This window comes from Phaseolus vulgaris, chromosome 11, assembly GCF_051622355.1.
Source record: "Phaseolus vulgaris cultivar YP4 chromosome 11, ASM5162235v1, whole genome shotgun sequence".
Classification (NCBI taxonomy): Eukaryota; Viridiplantae; Streptophyta; class Magnoliopsida; order Fabales; family Fabaceae; genus Phaseolus; species Phaseolus vulgaris.
In genome coordinates this window covers 3,037,955-3,049,553 of record NC_143508.1, presented here as the reverse complement: position 1 = coordinate 3,049,553, position 11,599 = coordinate 3,037,955, and the positions used below count along the sequence as shown (strand labels likewise).

General features: G+C 32.7%; 1 protein-coding gene across 3 annotated transcripts; it reads right to left on the bottom strand.

Annotated features, from left to right (window-relative positions):
• Positions 1-365: 365 nt before the first annotated feature.
• LOC137817577 (ADP-ribosylation factor GTPase-activating protein AGD4) lies at positions 366-11,454 on the bottom strand. 3 transcript variants are annotated; one of them, XM_068620923.2, is made up of 19 exons: positions 11,260-11,454; positions 10,526-10,602; positions 9,736-9,831; positions 9,185-9,255; positions 8,309-8,371; positions 8,165-8,209; positions 7,399-7,464; positions 6,157-6,204; positions 5,970-6,065; positions 5,840-5,881; positions 4,728-4,946; positions 4,458-4,589; positions 4,170-4,388; positions 3,800-3,886; positions 3,432-3,707; positions 2,721-2,842; positions 2,338-2,416; positions 1,158-1,579; positions 366-711 (listed from the first exon to the last, which is right to left on the bottom strand). In XM_068620923.2, exons 2-19 carry the CDS (start codon positions 10,542-10,544, stop codon positions 600-602), a joined length of 2,214 nt encoding a protein of 737 aa, XP_068477024.2. In that variant the 5' UTR covers positions 10,545-10,602; positions 11,260-11,454; the 3' UTR covers positions 366-599. The 3 variants fall into 3 exon arrangements, with proteins under 3 accessions (XP_068477024.2, XP_068476984.2, XP_068477062.2); XM_068620883.2 differs by having other exon boundaries at positions 9,736-9,836; positions 11,260-11,449; XM_068620961.2 differs by lacking the exon at positions 1,158-1,579 and having other exon boundaries at positions 9,736-9,836; positions 11,260-11,449.
• Between the last annotated feature and the right edge of the window lie 145 nt (positions 11,455-11,599).

The following is an 11,599-nucleotide window of genomic DNA, read 5'->3' as shown; positions in this document are numbered from 1 at the left end:
ACAGTTCACCATATATGATTTACCTAGCCAATTCTTGAAAATATTATATCAACTAAAGAATTACACAATATAAGTAAAACCAAATCTTATCTTCCAAAATTTAAACTCACTTCCTAATATAATATTAAAATTTATTTTATTTTAATAAGATTTCTTCACTCTATGTACTACTTAGTATTCACTATCTTGATCATCTCCAAATTTATAGTTTCACATGTTCATTCGACGGATGTGGAAGAAGAGAATGACACTTTATTATATAACCATGTATCATTAGTTAATATTGTGTGACTGAAAAATACAATCAAAATTAGTCTAAATAGAAAGTGAGACGAACAAATAATGAAATTGCACAAATGAGATTGTTTTGTGGAAGTATCTTAATGAATATATATTCTTTTAAAATTTCATTAGAGATACAGGTTAAAGTGTTTTCTACCATATAACAGCAACAAATATGGATCCAGATAAATTATAAAAAAAATATGAAATTCCTTTCAATGAATTTGGCATTCTAGAATATGTAATCAAACTTTCTTTACTTAATGAACAACAGCATATCTTCAACACTCATAATATATATTCCAGATCCATCTTCTCTAGCATTCAGCAAGCATGATAAATAGCTCTTCGTCAGTTATTGCTCCCATCTCCATTGCTCTTTCAAGTATACTGAGCCCTCCGGCATCTTTAACTGACGGCCTTGCACCCCTGGGAAAATGATATGTTAGTTTATGCTTTCATTGGAAGTTTGTGTTAGAAATGCATGTGTACAAGCTTCATACAAATGTCTATCTTTCACACACACATATAACATGTAAATGATGCCAAATAGAACACAAAAGCTTGGCAGATGAAAAATCTTAGCTGTTTTGTGCAGTGATGAGAAGTTGTCTAAAACATCTCGTGACACACACAAAATAGGGAACTGAGGAACAATCCAAGTAGTAAGGCTTCATAGAAGACAACGGAACGTATTTGTTGGGATAATTATGAATTACGAGATTTGAAGAAACATATATTCCCACTTCCTTCTTAATTCTTTCCAACACAACTCGTACAAGAATAAAAATCCAGGGAGACCGAGAGGAAGACTGTATGATTGTTAACTAGTTACTAATACCCAAAGACAAATTGGCTTCAGGTAAACGTATTACCTTCTTAATAGAAACTTTGCCAATTTATTTTTCCCACTTGTAATGCAATGGTGCAAGGGAGTTCTTCCATGATAGTCGCACATGTTTACATCAGCACCAAATTGGAGCAACAACTCAACCATCAGTACACTGTCAGTGAGACATGCCAAATGTAATAATGACCATCCACGGAAACACCTCTCAGTCTCAATAGTCTCTTCAACCTTCAGACAGGCTTCGGGATCATGCTGCTGCCCTTCAGCATCAGCAGCATGGTGAACCTCATCACCATATTTTGTGTTTATCAAATTTGATGTTGATGTAACAACGAGGCGATACACTTCTCGTACATTTGCAGCCTGAACTGCTTGCCAAATTTTTATGGAAACTGAAGGATTCTCAGGTATATCCTCTTCTCGGATTATTAGTGATTTCTCTACGTACTGGTTAAGAAAAACAAGAATGACAACAATATTTAGGTCACAGTAAAAGCTGTGAAGAAAGCAGAGGCTTCCTAAAAGATAATGTCATAATACAGCAATACATAATATTAAATGTCAAAAATGTAAAACTGACATGCAAAATGCAAAACTGACACAGGAACAGCAGAAACAAAATGTGTATATATAGAAAGAGAGAATAAAAAAATAAGAGAATCCCAAGATTGAAATCCGATAATAAAAGATTACCATTTAATTTATTCATTAAAGTGCAGTGATCTGGGTACACGATCTCTCCATAGAAGCAAACATCAACTATGGTATTTCAAATTCTATTAGCAATGAAAGCAAGTAATTCTTATCCAACAGAAAGGTGAAGTCAATTCCACAAAACTTTCTTCAATTCCAAAGTCGTAAGGATTATTCAGGTTTTAGTTATGAACTAACAATTTAAAAAATTATGTAGTTTGGCCTTCAATTGGAATTGAAGAATGTTTTGTGAATTTATAATTAAATGACACAATAATTTATAATTAAAGAATATGAACAAATACCTCAATGAACTCATAAATAACAGAATTCTTTTAAAAAATCTGAAGTGGATAGAATATGATTCTTTAACAGAAATAAATTTAAAATGAAAGAGTTACGTAAACTGTCTCTTGGAAAGAAATTGTCACATGTCTAAAATGTCAAGCTTCCTTTATAGCAGTAAACCATGAAACTTCCATTAAAAGTGAAATTCAACCAAAACTGCTTACCTTTGCTTGGATGTATTTCTCTTTGATTTGGAAGGCATCTGTTGAGCAAGGTTTAACAGGCACATGTAATTCACCTACCCTGCACAAAATTGTTCCCAAAAAGAAAGGATTACAAGTATAACTACTCGTGCTTTTAACAAACTTTTAAAAGAGAAAAATAAGAAAAAATGAAATGAGTTTCTCCATAAGTTAAAATTAGTTGTGCAGAAGTTAGAAAAAAAAAATATAAAGAAGTTATATAAGAGAACTTCTACAAATTATTTATGCATAAGCTAATTTTAACTTATGAAGAAACTTGTTTCATTTTTTTTTATATTTTGTTCTCCTAAATTTTTTGTCCACACAGGCTCAATATGCATTGCTAAAGGAAATCCATAATTTACCTTTCATGATCAAGCAGAAGCAAGCCCTCCCATATAGAATTACAATAAGCATTACCTAAGTTATCAAATAACTCCAAAATGGTATTTTCCCACACCCTAACATCTAATGTTATAGATCTCACCTGCATTTCACATATAAAATATACCTTAAGAAAATGGTAATGAATTTGTAATACCAAATCAGAAATCACATAATTTAAGAAAATTGATTAAGTTCTATTATAAACACACACAAAAAATGTCAAAACTAATGAGTTCTTAAAATGAATGTCCTTGGCAATAAAGAAAGAGTTGCAAAAAAATTGCAAGCACTTTACAGGGGAAGATTTGGATAAAAATACAACATAATATGTTAAAGAAAATTCAGTAAATGGGAATGCTTTCTTATTCACTAGAATGTAAAGATAGTTTATGCAAGGAATCTGTATATATAGGCTCTTAATAGACTTAGTGGAGATTATTTCCTAAGCTAATATTAACTATGTACAACTTTCTAGATTACATACATTCTGAATTGTCAGTAATTCTGTTAAAGAATCCTATATATAGTTGTAGTTGTAACAAGTAGACAAGTAGTTGTAACAGACTAATAATGTCAGTTATATTATAACTCACATGATAGAACAGCAATTGATACAACAGCAAAGAGAAATATCTCTAACAGCCATAGACACAAATAATTGGTTAGCATTTATATCCGAAAGAATGCACCTTTGAGATATGAACACCAAGATTTCGATGCACTCCAGAGCATTCAATACATAGCAATATGCCAAGGTTTAGAGATGCCCATTCTGGTTCAGAAGCACTGCACTCAGCACATTTATCATTCCCTGGAATTCCCCTTAAAATCTTAGAGACACTACCCCCTTCCTTGAAATATAAGTCATCTCTCAATGATTTCTGACCATCCTCCGATTGACTTGACAAAGAAGCACCAATTGGTGGTAAGTTTTTTTTCTGTGAATTCTCTCTACCATATTGAGGCTGCAGAATTTATAAATGAAACAGTGTTGATATAACATCTTATATGAACATTTTGGCATGATGGTATACTTCAAAATGTTTGAATAGATAACCTGTTGAAGAAACTGTGAATTAAAAAGTGATGTGATAGCTCCAGTAATTTTGTTAACCCAGTCCATCCTAGCAGCTTCATTTTCAGCCTGATGAAAACGATTTAGAAAATCAGCAAACTAAAAACCAATCCAGAACTAAACGAAGCATGCACACTAAATTTGATACAAGATAAAACAAAGAGGCTCAATCTAAAAGATACAAAACTACAACTTCAACCAACAAAATGTCTATTTTCTCCTGAAATAGAAAAATTGCCTCACAGATGAGGGTCCGTACAAAATAATAAATGTTTGGTTATCACCAAGTTAACACAATGCGGCCTCTTGTTTTATTAATCATTAAAATATATGGAATAAGTCAATCAGACACCTGAAGTGTGAATGTTTTTGAGGGAGAAATTATTCGGAAGCAAAGTCGTAGATCTGTATCCTCTGCATCCATCTTTATAGTTGATGTGCATAAATCAATAGTATAACAACCTAAAATATCATCATTCAGTGATGCAGCCCTGTTGTGTTTTGAACGGAATCTACCAAACATTCCACTATTTTGTTCATAAGAACGACCATAATTATATGCCTGAGAGCCCTGGGGATGGAAGTAAACATTAGGAGATAGCTTGATAAGTCAAAACAAAAATAAGACAAAAATAATTACCGTGGGTTTGGCACCCTTCACTCTGTAATAATATAAATTCCCTTGGTTCTCAAGTACAAAGAACCTCCGTTTCCAATCTCCACGCGAGCCTGATGACCGTTTTAACAGATAACCTTGTTTAACTGTTTGAAGCTGTAAGAAAGGGTAAAATTAAAAGTAGAAGACATCAAAATAAAGAAAAAGGAAAAAAAATAAAAGCCTATTTATTTAACATAAAGTTTTAAACTGAAGAACTTTCATCAATTAACCAGTAAAAGGCCAATTACTTGCCTCCCCTTTGGGTGCAGACAGCATCCCTGAATCTAAACTTCTGTACGAGTTCAAACCTACAACATGGGTGCCTTCAGAACCTGGAATGGTTTCAGTAAAATTGCTAGAAACTTGTATATTCTCCAGCTCTGCCTGTGTTCTGTATTCCTGAATCCGTTTTGCAAGCTTATCTTGCTCAATATTAGCAAGTTCTTTAGATTGTTGTGCATATGTCAGCACCTAATTTCACGAAAGTACCAAAAAATACAATCAAGTCAGAATTTTCATGCAGCAATCTAGGTTTGAGCCATTGAAAGTCAATATTATCAAATATTAAATAGATTACTTCAAAGTTGATGATTAAAAAATAAAAGTGTCAAAGATAAAATCTTGAGGTGTCACGATGTATAATATTAACTACTCTTAGAAAATTCTTTTGTTTGGATGTGGAATATGATCATTCCTAGTCTTGAGTAGACAATTTATGAAAAGAAGTTGATAATAGAAGTGGTATTGCAATTAAGAGCTGAAGGCTCTTAATGCCATACTTGTAGAAGCAGCACTTAGGCATTGATCACGAATAGGAGCCTCGTAATAAAGGCACGAAGTATCATATTAGATTATTTAACGCTGACTAATCATCAGAATATTAACACACTACATTCACCAAACGATATTGAAGAATGCATCAACAAACAATGTGTTCACTAAAGAGATACATGAAAAGAATCAGAAGATAGAAAGGTTAAGCACATTTTGACATTAAATGCCCTCTTACAAGGTAGTTCCCCTTTCTCAAGCACATAGATTGAGCAACATTTTAAAGAGAGTACGGATGCGTTCATAACACCCATTGTTCTTATTTACATGGGCAACACAATTGCAAATAAGAAGACCGAACTATACTATGAAATTTATTGTTGACACTCGAAAGAGGAAGAAGAGTGTAATTGATATTAATGTTCCAGAAACTTATAAAGGGCAATTCATCTAGTCCTTTCAAACCTGTCGTTTAAAATTAGTAAATAAAATGCTCTAGCTTCAACTCAATAAAGTCAGTTTGCCTACTAAAACAGACCAAAGCATGTCAATTGTCATACTTGTAAGAAACAAAAGGAAACTACACATTATACCTGGTGAATATAGGGCTCCATTTGGCTTAGTAAGTCATAACCCTAAAGCAAAAAGATAACTTGTTAGGTACAAAGTAATAATTAAAAATATAAAACACAAATTATGCAGAATTTGCACCAATTTACAGACCAGCTTAAAATATCTCAAATGAGCATCCATTATTGCACTAATGGACTCCAAGAACTCATACTTCTTTTTCGCTTCAATATTCATGAGTGAGTTTACCTGCACTCCTTAAAACCCAATGGCTAGGTTCGTAATAAAAAAACACTGTGGAGATGTCAGAAAAAAAGATTCACAATTGTAGAAGACATACTAGATTGAAGCGGCTTTTTTCAAATGTTGATTTTGAATTTTGTAGATCCTGCCATGGATCAGAGTATGAGATTATTAATCAGATATTGACTCACAGCTAGTCATAAAAAATGACAAAAATTAAGCAACAAAAGACTTAACAATGTTTCTGTAAAATATGACTAAAATGATTTTAGTCCTCCAAAAAAAGTATTTAGTCCTGATAAAGATATTGTTATTTTAAAATTAAACTTTGTTGGTGTCAGGCATGGTCATGACATGTGATGTAACATTAACATTCTATCCATCTTATTTGTTCAAGTCAGATATGTAGTGTCATCCATGAATCAAATTAAAATAAAATCAAATGTCGTGAATGTGTAAGGACTTTAAATAGGTATCTGAACAATCTGAACAACAAGGTGCACATATTGGCCTCACTAAATTGTCTCTTAAATCTATATTTTTCAGTTTTGATACTATAGACTGCATACTATCCCTTCCAAATCAGGCTGCCATAATATCATACTCAGAATCAATGGAGATATTAGAATGCAAAGTGCTAATATATGCACTATCCACTCTAAAACTAAAAATAGATTGATAGGTGCCATAATTATAACAGCAATGCTGAATGCTCAAATGTGATACAGGACCTGATCATATGATAACTAGTGGGAAAGAGAATACAAAGAAAAGGAAAAGGTTCAAGGAACTTAGATTGCCTAGTCTCTCCCAAAGTCCCAACTAATTCAAGCCTACCCTCTCAATTCTCACTCCCTAGCCTTATACCACCTTGCCATCTAAGCAATTAGTTACGTGGAAAAATCCTTCTCATTCTCTTTCATAATTTTTTTTAATTCCCTACAATGCCACTCTTTTTCTTTCTTAACATAAACCTAAGTTATTTTGGGTTTGGGCCTAACTAGTTCAGGGTATCTATCAGACTTTTGGAGTTGCTTTCAAATTCAGAAAGAATGTTAATTTCAGGGTGTGGTGGTATTAGCACAACAGCCTTTAAAGTCCATGAGTTATGAAATTCCTGTGTAAGACTGGGCATTACCCAAGACAAGTTGGCTATTGCAAGTTTCACATGATATTATATTAGTAATATTATCCTTTTAAATTTGCATCTTCCGAAGTCACGATATAAGTCTTTTATCATAATCTGAAATCACGACACAGAACAAGAAAGTTAAGAAACCTCAGATTCTACAAGAACTTTTGAGAAGCTACTAATCATATACAAATTGATATGACGAACCTCTTCTAATTCAGCTACAACGTCTTCTGGTGTATTCTTCTTCAGAGAGACAAACTTCTCTCGTGACTGAATTAAAAAGATAACAAATATGTTAGAACATAATTAACATTTGTGTATTTTGGTTTAAATATAACCCAGATATGCATAAAACATAAGATAAATGAAAAACTATGATACTGAAAACAATGGTGTAAGCAAATTGCCGCTTTGAAAAAGAGGCACACATACAAAATGAGAATGTCTTTACAAGCCAGACTTTAAATTAGCAGTGAAACCAATGTCAAATTAAGCAAACCTTACTTAAATGCTTATGTGAGCACTTAGATTGTAAAAATAGCAGTCTGAATTAACTAGGGCTCTCATCCAAGTACAATTTACCATAAACAACTGTTCAGACAATAGACAAATTAAACAAAGAGCTTAGGAAATAATAAGTCCACATAAATCATGGTCAATTACCATAAAAGCAAGAAATTCTAATGAATCAATACACAAGCTTAACAATCAAAGGACTAAAATCATCTGAACAACTCTCCTATGAGGAATCCTAAAAGTTGATAAATAACTAAACGACTTAAACAACAGCAACAAGGAGCATTATATAGGATGAATACCCAAAGCAGACACCACTAAGAAGATATTCAGGCATCACAAAAGGAAAAGAATTATCATTTAGACACCATTCGACAAAAGCATTGAACAGTAATAAGAATTTCTGAACATCACAAGGAAGGCATAGCTGATCATAAGATTGTTAAAATAATACCTGATCATAAGAATGCACAGCTTTGTCAAAACGACGACGAGAATCCTGATACAAACAGGCATGAAGTAAATCTGTAAATGTAATGCTTGTGTGTGTAAAACAGAAATTTTACAAAAGAAACACTAGCCCTAGAAAAATAAATACCTTCGTATCTTGCAAATCAATGCTCATAAACTCCGCCAGCCGGTCAATCAATACATGCTCTACCTATACAAGAAATCCATCACGTAATTACTCAAATAAAAAAATCTATGCCAGAACATTAAGTTAGATGGCCTTGGAGATTGCCCACCATAAGTACACAACTGTTGAACTTTAATTTTTGTTTCTCTTTATTCATTTACTATGCAACCTAGCAGCTATGATGAAACCAGCAAACATTCATGAAAAGAAAACCTAAAAAGGAAATAATTTTCAACTAAAGTTTGATTTTTATTACAGACAAAGGTAAAACCTTCAAACTATTCTTCATTGGGCAAAAAGAATAACTGCGTACTTTCATAGGTTTAGTCATCATTTACAAACTGCTTCAGTTTTTCAAAATATGGAAACTGTTCTTGATGTTCCATTTGACTTTTCTAGAGTTCTAGAGAAATGGACTTCTTAATTTCTTATCCTTTTTCTTTCTTCAATTAGCCCTGTTTTTAACATGACACAATTCACAGACAAAACAATGTAAAAGGAGAAACAGAGAAAAAGTCACATAATTGTCATTTTACTACTGTATACATGATAAATGTATGATTTATACAATCATTAATAGATCTTTGAACAACGTCAGCAAATGGGCACTCAATACACTAAACAAGCTTATATCCTGTCAATTTTATTATGATTCAGTTTAAATTGAGATAAAATAAAAGAGATATCTTTTTAATGTTTATTTAGCAAAAATTGATGAGGATAAGCAGAACAAAAAACCATTGTCTTCGAGATAAAACACCTAAAGTAACAAGTAGCTTCATCACTTAACACTTTGAGAAAAATAGTGTGGTGCAGCATTCTGGTTAAAGGACACACCTGTGAACGAAGAAGCTCTTTAAAAGAAGCTAGCTCGCGCAATGTGGTAATAAACTTAGTTATGACGGGCCCTACAAAAAAATCAATTGGAAATCCCACTTATTATATTATCATCAGGCTCCAAACCAGAATATATGGAGCTCAAGCACATGTCCAACATTCCTCAATAAGTGTCTCCTTAAAAAATCATTTTTTATTAATTCCAACACTTGAGCTAACACTTGCACCTCCATAAAGATGGACACTTCAAGGACACTAGTTTTTTTTACAACATTCAGAAAAAATGGCTTTTGATGCAACATAAAATATTAAAAAAATAAAGTCATGTTGAGGCTTATTATGATAAAAAGATGAATATACAAAGATTACAAATCTTGATCATCATTTTAATTTTTTGTTTATGAGGTTTATATTTAATTTTATTTGACATAGACATACAGTGTTGTTTTCCCGGTGCCCATGTCAAAGTTCGTGCTTCAGAAGCACAGTTTGGGTTCGCTTATTAGAATAAAGCTAAAATAAAACAATAAATGAAAATAAATTTCAACAACCTCCAATTGATACACTAACAGGGTCATCTTGGCCACCACCAAATACTTCTAATGAATCAGCAAAGGATATTTCTCCATTATATGCTTCCCCCATAGCTGTCCTGAGGAATTACAGAATAAAGAATTAATAATGTACAGATGTGGTTCCAACATATGGTTTTTTGGGCAAAATTGATTGGTGAAATTTTCTATTAAAAAGTGGTTATATGTTTAAAGACACATCTTTTAGCCACCACACTGCAATCATTAATCAACAACCATCCAGTTACAATTAGATGAAAACCATTATTTCAAAAGAACTGACTCTTCCCATTTAATTAAACTTGATGAACATTTATAGTTAGATATTCAGCATATACCAGTTGATGGCCAAGTTCGGTAGTATTAATTAACATCAATTTTGGGTTCAAACACATTTGCATTAAATTAATAGACCAACTTAAAAGTGTCAAAAAAACATATTGAAAAAGTAAGGAATAATACTATTAAAAACAAACTGGAGAAAGTACAACTAGGATTGGGATGAGAAATTCTCCCAAAAGAATAATTAAAACATAATGGGTGAGCCAACACAGATCACAGATGCAACAGAGCTACTTAATTTCTTAGCATATGTGATCAGCAATAGCAATCCCTAAGGAATAATCATGACAAGAGGAGAAAAAACATCTCTATACTTCTTTCAGCTGTCTTTAAGAAAAACATTCACAAATAAAAAACGTAGAATTCACTTGGCAAATAAAAAATAGATCCAACACTGCTCTACATAGGAATGCCCGGGAGCACTTACATAAACTTCTTACACCCATTATATAGTTTCTGGCACCGATCCTTTAACTCATCAGTTGTTTCTTCAAGAGAAAATAACTGTCCCATGGAAGATTAATAAATAAATTACAGCAAGAAATGATATTGACAAAAATGGTAAAGAACTAGGAATTTTCCAAAAGAGTTACTAATCCAAGAATCTTGATCAATATAAATAAATGGAAATGCATACTATACACTTACTTTGAGGATAAACTGAACAAGTTACATGAATTGAAGAGAGTAAAGGAGTACAAAAGTAAACAATAAGAAATCTACCCTACAAAAGTGTCAATGGAAGATATCTACCTTTCACAAAAACCTCGTATAAATTCCTATTTCCTTGCTCGAATCCAAATCAACAAAACAAAAATTCCAAAGCAGTCCTAAACTAAAGCCTCACTCCACGACTTCCAATCAAATCCCTAAAGTAACTAACCATACATAGCATAGATCATTGCGGCTCTCTCGCTACGAAACAGTATTTCAAAAAGGCAAATATAAACTCTGAATCCAAGCTTATCTTAGCAGCAATCTTGAAGGTTAACGAAAGAAAGGAAAGGGAAAACAAAGCATGATGAGAAACTACGAGCAGAGCATAATGTTGCAGACGAGAGATTGTTGTGAGTAAAGCAAATCTGAAGCGAAGGTAAAATTGAAGGAAAATGGATAGCGAAAAGTGTGATTGAGATTGGGAAATGATGAGAAGGAGAAAACCTGTTTTTGGAACATAGGAGAATCATCGAGCTTGACGAAGGCCGATGCCATTGTTGCGTTGGTCGGTGTGGCGAAGGTGGCTCAAGCTCTGTTTCTGTTACAGTTGAGATCGCCTGTCAATGTTGTGTTATGTTATGCACACACTTCTTCACACGGAGACGGAGATGCAGCTATTCACGTGACTATTTTGTCCCCGCCGTTAACCCACCCTGTTCTACAATATTTTACTATTTGCAAATTATTTAAATTAATTATTTATTTACTTATTAAATCATAATTTATTATCTATATATATATATATATATGTTAAATTTAATGTCTTTTATGACAATTTTTTTAA